At 44.3% G+C, this 17,753-nt stretch overlaps 1 protein-coding gene across 1 annotated transcript in view; it reads right to left on the reverse strand.

The window, feature by feature from the left end:
* Positions 1-17,753, reverse strand: part of ablim3 (actin binding LIM protein family, member 3) — a 38,021-nt gene that overhangs the window by 19,283 nt on the left and 985 nt on the right. The window contains exons 2-3 of the mRNA XM_079167449.1: positions 11,380-11,514; positions 1,149-1,332 (exon numbers count right to left, since the gene is read on the reverse strand). Coding sequence (XP_079023575.1) covers positions 1,149-1,332; positions 11,380-11,514 — 319 coding nt within the window. The remainder of the gene's footprint in view (positions 1-1,148; positions 1,333-11,379; positions 11,515-17,753) is intronic.

Raw genomic sequence — 17,753 nt, forward strand, 5'->3', positions numbered from 1 at the left:
TGGGGCATGAAGGAGCAAGAGTCAGGAGAGTGAAATGGTGAAATAATAAAAAAAAGGAAAGTTACTTTGTTCAGGAGGAGCTTAACACAACCACTGATGGAGGTCAGATGAGAGATGGCCTACTTTTACTTCAGCTAACAGCGTGAAACACCGGGTCAGCTCTCTTTTTGGAATCGTGTCTCGACTAAGCAAAACGCCAGACCGCTTGAGCTTTCCAATCAGACATTTATTGACATTCAGGAGCCGAGATAAGACTGAATCATGAGCTGAGTGGCATTATCAAAGCCCCTGTAAAGAAATGAGTCACCTTATCATCTCTTACTGCGAAAGATGCAACTCGTGTAGCATTAGTTGTGGAAGGATTGCATGGTCATAAGGCAGAAAACACTATTTTCCTATTCAGTAGCTCCATAATTCATCTGCTGTTCTCTGTCTTCTATAGGCTGCTTTCACAAATGAATCAGAGATGTGAGTAAGTAATGTGTACAGTATACAATGCAATGTAGAGTGTTATGCTTAAGTAACATGGGTAAGTGTGTACATTGTCAATTGTCCCATGTTGCAGGGATGGAGTGCCATCAATCCATATTGTGATGTAATCATTCTTTTGAAAATGATCACTGTGTCTGTTAATGGATGAAAAAACCAGATGTTTGTTTTTATAACCCTGCGTCCTAAAGCTATTAAAATGAATAATTATATAATATTGATGGATGCAATGACTGTGTATAATGTGTTGCCTGTCGTAACAAAACAAACAGAGAATTATCACTCCACTGCACTTCCTCTCAGCTCAGTAGAGGTCGTTTTTAAAGCATTTTCCAGCTCATTATTTTGGATGTACGGTCAGTAATTTTACTGTTTGGCTCACTCTCTGTTTTAAGCATAAAGTTCTGATTATACTAACTGCCAGGCACCAAAATGCAAACAGACTAAGTTAACAAATAGCTGCTAAACATAGTGGAACATTCAGCTGCTAAAGAGACAAATATGTTTCATTAGAAGTTGGTGGAGACCAAAACGAAGCTAAAAGTAGAGTGAATATTGGGCGTACTTTTGCCAGAAAGACGACTCCAAAGCAATAATGTTGCTGCACTAAGTACAACTGTAACCGCGTATATACAGCGCGTGGGTGTATGTGCATGTACCTGCAGACACTGCAGACAAAGCACTTGGGGTGGTACGTGCGTCCCAGAGCGGAGACCACCTCTCCCGTGATGAAGCTGTCGCAGCGGTCGCAGCGTGTACCGTACAGACGCTGATAGTCCGCCGTGCAGATGTACTCGCCCTTCTTCTGGAAGAAGCCGGATCGTGCCAGATCACAGTTACACACTGTGGAGAGAAGGGGAAAGATCAACACACTCAAAGCACTATAGAATATCCAGTAACGTGCGGATGTTGTGTGCTCTTAACATCAAATGACAACAAGGGCTATTTGTCTATGTTTCTTCTCTGAGATTTGTTAACTCTGAGCGCCCTCCTTTCTACCTGTTTGTGTGAGCATCTGTGCTCGTTTGTGGTGTGTGTGTGTGTGTGTGTGTTTGTCTTCACACATGACTGCTCGTGGAAGTTATTCCGCTCCAGACAGTGGTGAGCCAATTTGCTCTGATGGGAATATAATGATATAATCAGCGGAAAAGTCATTTTGTGCTAAACAATGTGAAGACGGAGACAAAACAACAGGCCGCAAGTGCCTAGCATCACCAGAACCTCCACTGCAGGCTCATTGAATTCCAATGGGGGAAGGCATCAGAATCATTTGCTGTGTGTGCACAAGGTGAGTGCTCAGTTTGTGTATCTGTGTTTCTATATTGTGCATCCTAAGCGGACAATGTAAGCTGCCATGTAACTGAGAGTAAATTCCAGCGGGTGTAATACTATATCTAAGAGGTGTTTTCACGGATCAGTGGCTGTGGTTGCTCGTCTCTGGTTTCTCCCAGTCTGTGCGGTTCACCAACAGGAAGAGTTGCCAGTTATTGTAACCTCCAGCTGGAAAGAAATACTATGACCTGACAGACATGGCCCTGATCAAGGTCATATGCTGTGTTAAACAAACCCAGATTTCCACACGTAAAACTATATAAAAAATCACCATTTTCAAAAATTGTATTTGTGAAAATGACCTTAAACTTGCATCAAGAGAACAAAAAGAAGGAGGTCAAATGCAATACTGTACTAAACACCTCACCTGAATGATTTCTAGATGAGTGGACTTTCTCAGACACAAAGAACAGATTCTAAGTGAAGAAACCCTCAGATCCTCCTGATAAGTCGGCAGCTCACGGGAGACGGGTCATGACCTTAAAACAGACGAAGAAACCTGAACATCGTCTCGACTAGCGCGATAGCAGCGATAAACGTGCTCCAGCAGTGGAGCACGTTTATCACCAAAACTATAGAGGACCTGAAGGAGGTTTTTTTGTATTTGACCAAAACGTTTCAAAATATCTCAAATGCTTTAATCAAATTATTTCCTGAAATGTGTACTCTATCTGACTGTACTGGGCTATTTATTTCATTTTTTTTAAGAAATCCCATTCATTACCCATGAAGTCATCTAATATTTCTACACAAAAGCCAAACCACTGACCATTATCACAGCATGAAAAACTGGAAAATGAATCCATGTGGAAAAACTGCAAATCATGATGTCACAACATTAGGTCCAGCAGACGATGCTGAAAAACCGCTGGCACCACAATGCCAGTGAGTGAAGGTGGACTGTGCCACAGTACATACAGCAGTTACCGTTGTGAACTCAACGAAGCATCACTCTGCTTGTGGCGGAATGAAGCGCCTTGAATACCAACAACAATGTGGCTAATAAACGGCCTAATCCTAGCCATGCCATAGAGACTAGAGTTGCTGCTACGGGCTAAACTGGGCTCCATATAGCCACCAGTTGTCAGTGTGTGCTGGCAGGCTCAGACACACAGACACAGACGGACACACACACACACACACGTGCACATAAACCCTTCAAAGGGGCTCATTTAATCTCAAGCTGTTTATGAGTGGAGCGTATTGACTTAATGGTGTAATAAAAGATCAATGGGCCCTCACTTAAAAACAAAACAATCTCGGCTCCCACAGGAGGATGGAAACACATAAATCCATCCCCGATGAGATGGCACTGTGCGTACGCCGTGATAGGATGATGAAATGGGACAGTGTGTATTGGCGAGATATGATGATGGATCTTTATCATTGCGACAGGTCACTGGCATGAAGGCAAGGCGGCTGCAGAAGTGCAGAGGAAGGGAGGGATGGCAAGAATGAAGGGGATGCATGAGGCAGACCAGAGCTAAGACTTAGAATAGCCAGTTTCTAAAAACGTGTGTGTGTGTGTGTGTGTGTGTGTTTTGCATGTGCAAACCACATTTCCAGAACCACTGAACAATGGCACAGGCCTTCATAAAGTGTCGCTGCTGCATTTTAAACCAGACTTGCTGAGGCTCTTACCAGAAACCCAAATCACAGGCTATCTGATGCCTTCATGGAAAAGGGGGAATGGGGGGGGGGGGGGGGGGAATATTTCCACATCTACTAAACTCTTCGTCATGGAAGACATATCGTTGTGTCTCGAAATGGTCCACTGCATTCATTTCATAAAAATGTTTTTAATCTTCTAAAACGAAATTGTAGTTATATTGAGTGCCACAATTTTCTCTTTTTTTTTTCTCCCTCTGGCACTCTTTCGGAATGATTTGCTTTTCAATCTGCACCCGGATTGATTTTCAAACGACTGGAATTGGCTCAATTAGCCTAATGCACTTAATTAGCATATGGACGCCTGAGCCGGCAGACGGGATCTGCTCCGACTGGATTGGACGGTTCACCTGTTCTGGCTAATCATGTTGTTTTCTTCTGACTGGACGATTGGCTGGATGCCTCACAAAGGACGTCCCCCTTCCTCAGTTGCCATAGGAGACGTAAACCTTCCACAGTTGCCCTAGAGACAGCTAGGTCCCTGAGTCTGAATGATGTGGCGCCGGTGGTGGCACATTTGGTTTTGATGTGGTTGAACTGGTGGCTGTGAATGCCAAACGTTTTCATGGATGATAACCCTTAAATCAGTTTGAAACCTCCCGTGGTGGCGAAAAATATTTAATTGACACATTATAAACAAGTTTTCCCCTAAAATTGACAAAAACTAAATGATTAAAGGCACCATATGTAAATAATAAGACCATCTTTAAATACAACAAGATATTCATAGATGTAAAACACACACTTCTATCTACAGTACATTTCAGGGGACTGTCCAAACAAAACCATGTGTCTCCAAGTGTTCCTTTGTGGGTTGAGAATATTAAAAATCCATCGGATTAGCTGAAGAAAGCATGATCTCAATGCAGGGGTGTTTTTCTTGCATTTTAACCTGTCTACGGGCACCTCGATAACCTCCCGATTAGAGCCTCCATGTTGACGGCCCTCTTGCAGGCAGTCCCTTTACTTTTCAAGCTCTCTCATTTTATCCGTAACCATTAAGCAGAAGTTTCAAACTTGTTGTATATTTGCCAGCTTGGTTGTCTCTGCTGCCGCAGAGACGTGGCTTAGCTTGGCTCCGAGAAGAAAGGCTTTTGGTTACAGCCGCACAACCAGCTCCACATGGTGTGGACACCAACCCATAAAAATAACAGACCGCAACCGACACAGCCGACACAGAACCACCCTGGTCTGTCTCACCATCCTACGAATGGCCTTCGGGTAATTTATACTGGTACTGCTCGTGGGAAAGCGCGCACAGTTTGAGTGGAAAATCATAATCAAGTAGAATTCCCAAGTTAATAAAATAATTTGTTTATATGAGTAAATAAACTTTGTATTATTTGATGGAGAGTCAGGTTTCTCATCAAACAGCTTCCTAAGCCAAACATAATCAGCTTTGCAAGATGACATCAAAGACTTAATTTCATCTAGTTGCCCATTTTATGATCTTTCCCCCGAATGGCGCTCTAATGAGGAAAACTAAAAGACGCTGCTTCTCTCCATATTTCTCTTTTTTGGCAAGGCGGGAAGGTAGCATCTAGATCATAAGTCTAGTGATTAGAGGTTAGCATGTAGGCCGGTGTCTGCAGCTGTGGTCATTAGAACCGCGCTGATTAGGCACCCACAGGGGGTCCGCGTGATTGGGTATTTATCTCCAGCCAACAGACGCAATTAAAATTCCCTTCTCAAAGTCGGCCTGGGCCGGAACCCCAAAATAGTGCTGACAGCCCTGCCTCCTCCCCTCCTCTTTCTCTGTCTTTCTGTTTAAAGACGGCTTCCAGAGCTTTGTGGCTCTGAGCACAAGGTCTCCACTTTATCTCAATTTGCACCCTCTTTCCTCGCTACAGAACTGCACCTACATGCAACCTTCCCTTTCTTTCACAGAGTCTCCCTTCATTCCCCACTCCCCCCACATTATCTCACTGTGACTCTTCCCTGAGCTCATTATGCTACTGTTAGGTCTTCATAATGTGCTATTAAGTAAATGGACATGCTTTGTACAGTACTTCAAAGCAGACCCGCTGCACAATCTAATTGTTTTTTGGCAACAATTATGCACAATTTTCCTTCAAAATAATCGGGCCAACCACAGTGAAGCAGAGAGGCATGTATGCAGTGGGGCAGTGACACGTTTCAGCAGGGGAGGTACTCACCTATTCACCCCCACATCTGTGCTACCAACGTGGGCCCCGGGCTCCACTGCCCTCCCTCCGTCCCCTGGATCTGAGCCCTTCTGACAGGAGGAAACACTTCAAGAGTAAATAACGCGTTTTTCTCAAGTTGTGCCAAGTCACAGGGTGTGAGAGGAGGAGATCGGACAGACAGGAAGAGGAGGGAAACAAAAGTCTACAAGCACACTGGCAGCTTTGTGAGGCTGCGCTCTGGCATGGGGCTTTCAGCGCAATGCCCACAACGATCATGTTAACATCCTGAAGTTTAGAAGGTATGTTTACCATGTCACTATTTCATATGAGCATGCTAGCAGATGTCCAAAGTTATTATAATTCATCCTCTGGGGCACATGAATGTCTGTACAAAATTTCATGACAAGCCATAAAATAGTTAAGACATTTCACTCCGTGCCAAATGTCAACTTGCTGATACTAGGAAAAAAGTCAGGGACCACTAAAGTCATTAGGATTCATCATCTGGGAACAATGAAAGTCCATACAAAAGAATGTGTCAATCCATCAAGTTTATATTTGACTGAATAAGTGAAAACGTATAGCTGCTTGTGGCGCTAAAGGAAAGGATCCTCCGGGGACCTTGAGTGTCTGGACCAGATTTCATGGCAGCCCACCTCACTTTTAGGATATTTAACTCATAACCGAAAATGTCAACCTCATGATGGCGCTAGAGGAAAAGTGAGGCTATCACCAAAGTCAGCGGGAGTCATCCTCTGGGGACCATGAGTGTCTCTACACAATTTAATGGCAATCCATCCAACAGTTGCTGAGATATCTCAAGCTGGACCAAAGTGGCAGACTGGCAGACTGACGTTGCTCTCCCTGGAGCCATGCCGCTAGCGTGGCTATAAAAAAGAAAACCGGTAACAGAAAACAGATGGAGATGTGGTCGTAGAGGAGGGCGAGAGGAGAGAGAGAGAGAGAGAGAGAGAGAGAGAGAGAGAGAGAGAGAGGGAGGTAGCTTAAGGCCAAAGCAGAAAGAAATTGTGCATGAGTGACAGGGTTTTCCTAGTTGATGGAGACAGATGGTTGCTCAGTGGAGTCCCTTCATACCAGCAGACCAGCCTCATTGCCGAGGCCTTCAGCTTTTAACCCTCTGAAGGCTGATAGGACACTCAGCGGAGGGGAAAATAGGCGTGAATGACATCTCTCACACACACAAGCACAGGGATAACCGACCTGCCGTGAGAGATGGGGCCTTGTGATAAGCAATAAAAATGCTCTACGTTTCCAGCTCTGTGTACATATGTACTGGTTTAGTGTGTGTATGTGTTTGTCCAACACAGCAGGGTTTTGTCGCTTGATGATCCTCTTTATCGTTCAGAAATCCCACCTTCACTGAGCCAGACACTTAAAGACAATAGGCGGCGGTGTGTTAAAACCCCCTCGGGACGGTAACGCTTGAGAGAGACAAGCGTAGGAATAATCCCCGTCATCTATCCCGGATCCTGGAGAGTCGTACGGGAAAAAGCGCCGCTGCCTGCCGCGAGCCCCGACTCTCTCCGCCGGAATCTCTCCCTAGCAACCAGGCATTGGCGTGGTGATTGGACCAGCGTGCCAGCGGTTGCTATAGCTACAGGAAGCTCCCCTTCCCTGTAAACCCCCACTTTTTTTTTTTTTCTTCCTGTTCTGTGTGTCTCTTTATCTATAACCTCTCTTTCTATTTCTCTTTGCTATTTGTCTTTTCCTCTCCCTCCTCGCCCTCCGCTGTGCTATCTCTCCATCTCAGCCTTCAGAGAACAGAACGGAGGTACAGTACAGTAGGTCGACGTTATCAACACGCAGGTTGAGTGATGGGGGCTAATGGCATCCGAAGCTGAACTGACTGGAAAAAAAAAAAAGGTCTGCAGAGAAAAAAAGACACAGATGCTGCAATTTCACGAGAGCCCTGGTGAGAATACCAGCTAGAAATGGAGCATTAGCAAAACAGTCAAGTATTTATCTGACCTGTCTGTGCAAATCTTTTTTTCCCTTTGGCGCTGTTTTATGAGAACAATCTGTTTTGTCTCTGAAAATAAAGCACTACTGGGATCAGCCCAGGTTTACGTGCGAATGTGTCTGTGTTTGCGTCTGTCTCTGTCCATAGTTGTATATTTGTTTCTGTGCTTCTGTGTTGTCTGTTAGCATGTGAGTTGGCAGCACACAAGAAAAAACACGCGCACATCTTGCCTTCGCGTGTGTGATTTATGTGTGTGTTAGCTTTGCGCCCGTGGCCACTGACAGGCCCCGTTGTTACTGTTGGAATCCAAGAGTGCCGATTATGCTTCAGAGGCAGGATAAATGTGGTCACTATGTCATTAGGCCAGTATGCACGAGTCAGCCCGTCTGCCTGTAATGCAACACCACATTATCCATACTGTACAGCCCGCTGCTACACCGAGAAGTGCCACACACACACACACACACACACACACACACACACACACACACACACATAAACCGCCTTCTCGATGTCTGGAGTTGATGCATCAATCTGTGAGCTGGCTTCTGTCTTCAGCATTTTCCACAGACTTTTTTTCTTGAGCTGATTGCGTGGCTGCTCCTTCGTGCTATAATCAACTGCTGTATAATGGCTTCATATGAGAGGTTGAACGCACATGATTAGTGATCTGTTCTTCTTCTGACTAATGCATGAGTGAGGAATCATGATGATGTGTCATAAGGAAGGTAATGTGGCTTGATGACGTGTGTGTGTGTGGGGGGGGGGGGGGGGATAAAATGATACACGGGATGGACGGATGTGTGTGCTCACAAAGTAACGGCGAGTGTGTTTGACTGTTTGTGATGTATTCAGAAAAGAAGGGAAGAAGCAGGAAATAACTACGTTTTTTTTTGGTCATGGTTTTCCAGTGTAACCTAAGTACACAATCTTCTCTGGGGGAAAAAAATGCCGAGGAAAGAATGAAATCAAAACGTTGAAACACACCCCAGTCACAGAGTTCATGAACACGTCCGACAGATCAGGCAATTGGCAGCTGACATCGGATTGTCACTCCAGCGCAATGGTCTAATACAGTTTAGCCATTAGCCTCCAAATCGCTATGCCCAGCATGCCAATGTCATCCTATCCCAAGATGAGAAATTGATTTCATGCTTGGGTGACTGTCATCAGGAAAGACAGGGAGAAAGCAAGAGAAACAGAGGGAGAAAAACTGAGAGAAAAGGCAACTGGGAGATGGAAGACAATATAGAAATCCCGCTCCCGCGTTCACACTCATTCGGCCTCAGAAAATAGACAGCGGAACTAATGGCAAGCAGAGAGCAGAAGCACAAACAATAGGGAATGGATTGAGTTCATGAAGTTCAAAAGAACATGCAACATGTTTGTGTGTGAGTGGGGTCAGACACGGAACAATAACAGCTTTAGAAAACTGCTGGCTCCGCAGAGGCCCATACAGGAGAGCATATTATAGACAGGGGATGTGGCGGAGTCTGGGCGCACAATAGTGCCCCATTGCCTCATGGGATGTGGAGAGCTCTCTGGAACATGAGAGGGGAGGGCCTTCTGGTGTGTGCATTTAACATGATGCTCATCAATGACAGTTTTCCATTACTGTACCGCTGCTGCGTGTGAGAGGGGAATGAAAAGGAAGAAGCGAATCAGACACTCAAGTGATGATGTAATGTTTAGGTGACACAAACAGCACCCCCATCCCCCCTCTTTCTCTCTCTCTCTTTTTTTTCTGCTCGCTTCCTGTGTTCACCCCCCTTGTTCTCTGGGGCACAGAGTGAAGCCTTGTGATTGGTTGATAGCACCATAGAGATGCTGAGAATATCCACCAACCAGGGCCCGGGTGCCCCTTCACACACCGTTACCACAGCAACCCCTCACAACCACCACGAGCGTGCATGTATGGATGTGCACACGTATTGTTGAGTGTGTATGTGTGCACTGTATGGTGTATAGTTCCCACTCATGTGTTTTTTTTTTCTGTGTGTGTGTGTGTGTGTGTGTGTGTGTGATGGCTACACATAGCGAACATGGAACAACAGCCGTCCAATGAACAGCCTGCAGTGAGTTCATCTACTGTAACAACAGTGTAGTGCAGCTCATATAGTAATAAACCAAACTTACTCAGCTTCTTCAACAACAGCTGAAAAGTGAGAAAAACTGCCGGTCTTGTGGACATATTTCATTTCACTTTTGTAGCTATGAAAATGGGATTGAATGATTTGTTAAGATAGACATTTGAATGAAATGTGTATGGGTGAAAACACATTAAGTGTTTTAAACAGTCTAAAAATAAAAAGGAAGTCTCTGAAAAGGTGACACAGAAAATGCCTCAAAAGATCTACCGTACAAATGGTAATATATGGGGAATACATCTGTAGAAATACATTTCTCAAACAGATTTATCTGAATATGGAATAGGACAAGATACATTAGAAATGGTGCCTCTTGAGGTAAAGTATTGCAATTATTTTGCATTGTCAGTGACAATTCGATCAAAATAAAAGATTCAAGCTTTAGAATTCAAAATGTTAAGCCTGCTTGTTATTGAAATTTAGTCAAATAAATCGTAGATATAGATCTGGTCTATTTTTAGTTGTGGTCCAGTCGTATACTGATGCCTTTCTCACAACATACTTACACATTTATCGTACTGCAAAGTTTTACTTAAATCAGAGAACTAGAATGCTTCGGCCCTATTCAACTAAGCCAGTGTGGTATAATGTCAACATAAGGTGGTGAACAAAGTGAGGAGATATTTGTGTCAGGTGTTAATTATGCCAGACGATGCAAAAATGATAGATTAGATGACAATCTATCTGCTTGTTTGTTTAAAATGCATCTGCAAATGACTGAACGTAACCATGACTGGCTTTACTGCGTTAGAAATGTTATTAACATACAACTGAGTACACTTGCTGCAGGCTGTACAGCAGCATGACAAATACAATTCCTCGGTTCTCTGATTTCAAATTTGCACATGCACAAAATACTTGACTGTCATAAACCCCCTTAGAGAAGTGTTTTTTTGCAATCTTGCTGAGCCAAAGAAAAAGAATCACCCCATTCATCTGATCAACAGTTTCCTAAATGTCAGTTGCAGTCATGCCAACTGCTTGCAGCATCAAAATGTTTTGCCTGCACAGTTGACGACATGTGAAAAAAATAGGGATTTTAAAAAGTATTTCTACTATATTACCTAAAAGCTTCTTAAAGCAATAATTTAAAGCAATTTCTTGGCTGGGCGTGTATTTTCCAAAATATCAAACTATTAATTTAAACAGATGTATATATATATTTAGTTTTAATACATTACAAAATAGAAACACGTGTTCCTCTATAGGAAATCTTCTCCATGTTGGCAGCGCAATAGCTTCCTTAGCAGGGGACTAAGTCCCCTGCAAGGCACTTCTGATCTGATCCAATTCCCACCATGGGCTACTACTACTACTCGCACTCAGCATGCCCACTAGGAGATGGACGAGGAGTGAGTGTATATTTGTCAATGTGTGTGTGTGTGTGGGTGTGGGTATGGAAGGTAAGGAAGTGACACAAGATAGATGTCTTTGTTTCTAGTGTACTACCAGTATCTGAGTCCCCTCTTATTTAACTTTGACAACATGTAGGACCGGCACCACCCAAGCCTTGAGACTTTGTAAGACAACAACGGTTTCTGTGATCACTACAGCTGTTTGTCTACTCTACCACTTGCTGTGTTGTGTTGTTCTGGATCAGGTTCCCATGTCTTACCGGTGCAGGTGAAACACTTCACGTGGAAGTGGGTTTCTTGTACTCGTACCACCTCTCCTTTGCATACTTCCCGACATCGCTGGCACCGGATTAGGCCAGAACTTCGTTCACTTGCCGCAGAGCCTTGGTGATAAGCTGCAGAAGACAAAAAAAAAAACACACATTTATTATTCTATTTATGTGTTTGACAAACTATTTTGCAAGATGAATTGACTTGTTTGCCAAGCCACCCATAGTGCTACGCCTGTCAAGCTTTCTCATGTTGCAAAGCACAGTTAACAATGCTAATGGTGGTAGATTACCGCTTGAAATCAAAGCAATAGGTTCTTTCTGACAGTGGTAGACAAAAGCAAGCTTACCATTTCTAACCAGCAACCAGTCAAATTTGCCAACTGTCGGTGGAAGACTTTATCAACATAAAAGCTAGCTAGCTGAGCTAATAAAGCTAACGTTACCTTCATGAGGTGAATATGAAAGAGCTTTCTAAAGATAACCTGTCCCCGTCAAAATGTCACAGTATTGTTCTTGTATTTAAGTATCATAAGATAAAATGTAAGGTCTGTCTGTATATTTCATGGCTATTAGGATGAGGAATAACCAAGTTTGTTTGAGTAAATCTATTTCAGATACAGAGTTTCGCTGGGATTGCTTGTGCGCTAATCCAATAAATCAAGCTACTTACTAGGTAATGTAGATTTACTAGGCTAATGCTGTGTTACTACTGTAGGTAGTATAGGCTTGTTAGCTGGACATGCTAACGTTTGCAGCTTGCGTTAGAGCAGACAAACACACTCTTATCCATTCCTTACACTTTTGCTCTTGTATTTTTGGGGTTTCCAAAAAAAAGACGACAAAAAACCCAAACTCTCTACATGGAGTATTGCTTACTAGAGCCCCATGTACACCGCTTCAACATGCAGAGAAATACAAGGCTTGCCGTGTCTCATTACCGTTGCTAAGCTATGATTGGACAGAAATAGTTTCATCTCACAGTTACTGGTCTAGAATGGAAATATAATTGTTTTTTCATGTAGCCTGAAACCAATGTAGCTTATTGCCACTAATGAAATTAGACAATGGCATTGTCAATCACATAGAAAACAACAATCAACATTTTGGTGTCTGCAGCCACAACAAATGTACACTTTAATTAATACAATAACATAGTAATAATTCTAAATCATAATGGATTTTTTCAACAAAGGTTTCTTCACCACAATGCTGCAAGCCATCACTAGAACTGGGGCTGTGGTGATTATCCTACACTACAGACTGTACTGTGCGCATTTCACATAATAAGATCAGCGTGTAGCTCTGTCAACACTTGTTCTGAAGAAGTGAGGTCTGACACCTATGTAAGCTGGGTAAGCTCCAGGCTTTCTCTCCCACTGTCTCTATTTCTCTCACACTCATACGGGCTGACACACACATGCACACACAAACATGCACATACACACACACACGCACTGCTGCATCAGGTTAGAAAGCGGATGGATCTCCTTAACTCATTAAGTATTAGCTTACATGTTAGACTCCTGCCAGCCCGACAGCTATTTCACATTGTTAGGAAAGCAAGTTCTCACATACAGCCATAACAGTAATGGAATAAATGCTCTCACAAGCAAAAAGGTCAAAATTACAGATTAATTGAAACTTAAATGAGTGAGGAAAATTAATTTATCTAAGACCATTTAGGCTATTAGAGGCTCTTTAAAGGTCCATCCTCTCCTTTGGGCTATACAAACATCCACAAGCAGAGACAACCAGCCTCCCAATACCAAGACTGTGCCAGAACAGCTGGGTTCACAGTCTCTTATTTTGCTCCATCTTCCTGAAGGAGCATTTGAGTGGTCCTATTCTCCGTGTGAGGGGTATAATGGCAGGGTAACCAGCTGGCCCTACTGTCTACCTGAGTAGCTGACTGAAGGACTTTGCCGCTTCAGTCAGAGCAGCATCAGCATATGGGCTGGCGTGACAGAACTGTCTGATTCCATCTCACTGGACGTATCCCGAAAGACTCGCAGCACTTAAAAAGTCGAACAGTCTTGCACGCTTCATAGCCTGAGCACCCTTCGCACGCTCCAAGTTTGACAGCGGTGTATGCATAGTGTGGGCTACAGTACGTGTGAGGAGATGCAGACATCCATGGGTGCAAGACAGAATGAAGGCATGCAGTTTATTTCCCTGTGTGGGCACTGGAAATATGCAATCATGATTAATTCCCACTCCCGATCTCCCACACTCAAGTCTCTGTTAGTTCATTGTTTCCCTCACAATGCTGGCAGCACCACTGGGACCCACTACCCTGCCTGATAAGTGTCTAATGTGTGTGTGTGTGTGTGAGAGAGAGAGACCAGGCACAAAACCAAATGAGCAACACTGATCCCATCAGGTGTGAATGAAAGACAATGAGAACTAATGGCGGTACATGTAAGCCTGTGCCAACAGCTACTGGAAACACACAGGACATTCATTTGCAATGCTGACCTTCTGAAACACGGCCAGAACAAACCTCTGGCAGAGTGTAACCTCCTCTGTTTTTCGCAGCCCAAAGCTGTATAAAAGACACAACATACTGTAAAAACTGAGCAAGATGCTCAATGAAGATTATCAACACATGCCTAAATTAAACAGGCAGAGGCGCGGCAAATTGCTGCAAATTATCAACAAGTATGTTTTAATAAATGAGATGCTTATTGAGCTAGTTGAACGTGCATGCCAAAAAAAAAAAAGCCCCACCCACGCCGAGAATCCAGGTACACAAAAAGCTCAGGAGCCGACGCGTTTCGTAACTCTAATTGTGTCATTGCGTTCATTCTCATTGAACACAGCCATCCTCGCCCCGTCTTAACCCATTACAGAGCTCTCAAACAACCCTTCATCCTCACCCATGCTGAGGCGTTGAGTCATTCTTCTAATGATAGCCACAGGACTACAGGTGTAATCCACTCACTCCGAATCAGTGGCGAGCGCCCCGGGAGAAAACAGCCGATACGGCAGACAGGTGATGGGAACAGGGCCAGGGTCAGGGAGGCCGACAGCATCCCCAGGGACGGGGAGGATGCTGCTATTTTCTGCCCCTGACCTGACAGCCCCGGGGGAAGCACACGCTGGGAGCTCAGTCACAAGGGATGCGGGGAGATCAGTGGTGACGAGTGAGTGGAGCGAAGAAGAGCGTGGCGAAGAATCAAAGAGGAGCAATACAAAGACGATGTAGATTCAAGATGAATCATTAAAGGAGAAATGTGTTGTTTTGCTTTTTATAACTTACTTTGTAGTTAGTAACATACCCATGTGTGTCAGTTGTAACAGCGAATCAGGGGCAACAATAACTAGTGTAAACAGACCGGTCAGGTTTAAAACACATCTTAGTCAACCACACTAAGCCACTTATATGTTAATGAGTGATATGCCTACCTGTAGCTTAAATGTTCACGAGCTAATGTCTACAATCTAACGTATAGTAATTCAGCTGCAAAGGCTGGATATTGATAAGACTATTACAAAGATGTGACTTTTTGCGAGGACGGTAAACTGAATATCTCCAAATGTTGGTTTGACAACAAAAAAAAAAGGCATTTGAAGATGTCACATTTGGGGCAATTTGTAATTGTGAGGAATTTGGTGATTGTATTTTTTCTGAGATTTTATAGACCAAGCGATTAATTGATAATGAAAATCATCGTTGGTTGCAGTCCAAGCTCACTGCACTCATGGTTTGTAGCAAGTTGTGTTCTATTCAGTGGTTCTTTGTAAGCGTACTGAGCGAACCTTCACAAGTCGTAGTTGGTTCAAGGTGTGTCGAGCTAAGACACCAATATGTTCTTTGTATTTTAGGGAAACATAATCAGCATTCTATACTTAATATTGTCAGGACAAAGCAAAACCATGCCTTCCCTGTTTGTAATCGAATGCAGCCAATGATCAGGTGTCTCAACGACACCGACCATCCACTGTCTTTATCACCCTTCGTCTCTGTCAGGACCTTGGCGGGAGGAGCATTCATCAGAGCAACGATAGCGTCCAGTGGTATCGCAAACACACGGTCAATCCATGGAGAGAGAGAGAGTGAGAGAGAGAGAGAGAGAGAGAGAGAGAGAGAGAGAGAGAGAGAGAGGGGTCAGACTGCTACTGACAGTCTGAATGATCACTCAATCCCAGCAGAGGCCAAGGTCATGGAGACAGAAACCTTGAGGCAGCAACACACTCAAGCCACAGTAGTGTAGCCTTGAGCTGAATGAGTCTTCTTTTTTATTCCAGTCATTCAAATTAAATTAAAAAAATAGCTTTGTAGTCTAAAGATTAAATGGCAACAGAATGTTTCCATGCGCTGCAGTCTCCAATGTCCTTTCCACAAGGGTTTTAACTGTTCTACACAGATTAAACTGGCGTTTGGCAGGAGGAGTGATAAACGGGGTTTTGCTCTGGTTAGGACTGCTCACCAGATGAGGCCGAAGAGCAGGAATCAGGAATCATGTATGATGTGGCTCCGTTCCCTGCCTACCCTTGTTCTGACTCATTCCTCTTCATTTAATCTCGTACTGTCCTGTGTATCGATACATTTATTTATCTTTTCCCTTCTAGAAGTGGGGTCTCAGGAGGACACTGTCTGTCAGTGGGTCATTGGATCAGTGTGTCCATTCACACACTTTGGTACAGACCAAGTTTAACATGGATATGAACGGTTCCCAGAGGACCATTTCTTATGATTTTATGAACTCGCTGACATTTTACCATCATAAAACCGATATTTCCCTTTGGCCAACGCTTTGATTCATGACAAGGTATCTGGAAAGCGCTGGATTTCATCAAACTTCACAGTCTGTGGTCGGCGGATGATTCAGTCATTAGTTTAGCAGGGATTTGGTCAGTATTGGAGAATCATAGTGACGCTCGTCAGGATTCTTTGTCTGGTAACCATTCAATTCTTGTACCAAATTTACAGCCAATCCATTTCTTTATTTTCTTCTCTTTTTTCTTTTCTTTTTTTTAACCAGGATAATCCCATTGAGATTTTAAATCTCTTTTACAAGAGGGTCCTGGCCATGAAGGCAGCATAAAGGTTTCATCGCAGAAAAACACACTTTTTGAAGTTTGGGATGTATTTTGTCTGCTGCCTGAGAACTCTCTGCTATACAGAGAGAAGGAGAGGGAAGGAGAGAGGTGCTGCCTGTGATGTATGGCTCTGCAGATCCCCTCAGGTCCCCGGGCTCAATGATGAGTGTATTGATCAACATGTGTTTTATCGCTCCCCTGAAACACACACACACACTGTACATCTTTACTCTGCGGGAGTATTGCCTAGTAATCATGAAGTATATCTCTTAAATGGAACCAAAGTTCCTTCCACATGAAACTGACCTGCCTCGAAAGCCAGCCAGGCAGAAAATAGGAGTCTGACCAGACACACACAAAACCCGGTGACCATGAAAGATAGAAGGCCCAGAAGATGAAGACAGACAGCCGGAGCTGTGTGTAATTACTGTGTGTGTGTGTGTGTGTGTGTGTTGTTGGCCTCTGGGTTATCACATGCAGCGGAGAAAACAGTGCACACAGCACTGCCTAACAGGCCCATTCATGTCCAACCCTTAATAAGTGTGCCTGGAGTCAGAGGGGAGCATATGTTTGACTGACTGGAAGGGGGGGGGGGGGGGTGACGGTGCTGACACGCGTACTCACAGTCAAACGGCATAACCACAGGTTTGTGTGTGCGTCTCCTGTTAAAGCGCATGCTTTTGAACCACAAGAGCTTGTGACAGCTCTCCACACGCTGCGTTGCACGCCCTCCTCCCCCTCCTCCTCCTCCTCCTCCTCCTCGGTGTCAGCTGAGAAAAAGCATTTCGAAGCTTAACAAAAGAATTCTACACATTTTCTCGGGGAGCGCGGAGCTTGCGACACCACTCCCGGCATGCGGGGCACGGGGACCTGGCAGCCTCGGTACCAGAGGGTGTTAAGATCACTGGATGAATAATGTAGTGCCACACAATGACATGATGCAGTAATACCCGGTTCCTTTCTGTAGACACAGAGGACAGGGACAGGGAGGACAGGGAGGACAGGGTGCACATGACACCACCATCACTTCACGGGGCACCCACGGTGTCCGTTGACTTCAAGTGGCCTCACTGACAGCTAAGGGACATTTCTTTAAAAGTCTTCCCTCGGAGCCCCAATCGTTGTGAATCAGGCGGCGGTAACTTTGTGCACAACAAAGTGGAGGCACGCATACGGGCGTGCACATGCTCACACAGCTGACCAGCCAGCCCTACAGGGGAAAAAGCCCTGATTCAGCTGACAGAGGATCAGGGTCACAGTCAGCTGATGCAAGGTCAGCTTAGCATCATAGCAGGCCCCCGGGCCGGACCATGGTAAGT

The sequence above is a fragment of the Pholis gunnellus genome, assembly GCF_910591455.1.
Source record: "Pholis gunnellus genome assembly, chromosome: 10".
Lineage (NCBI taxonomy): Eukaryota > Metazoa > Chordata > Actinopteri > Perciformes > Pholidae > Pholis > Pholis gunnellus.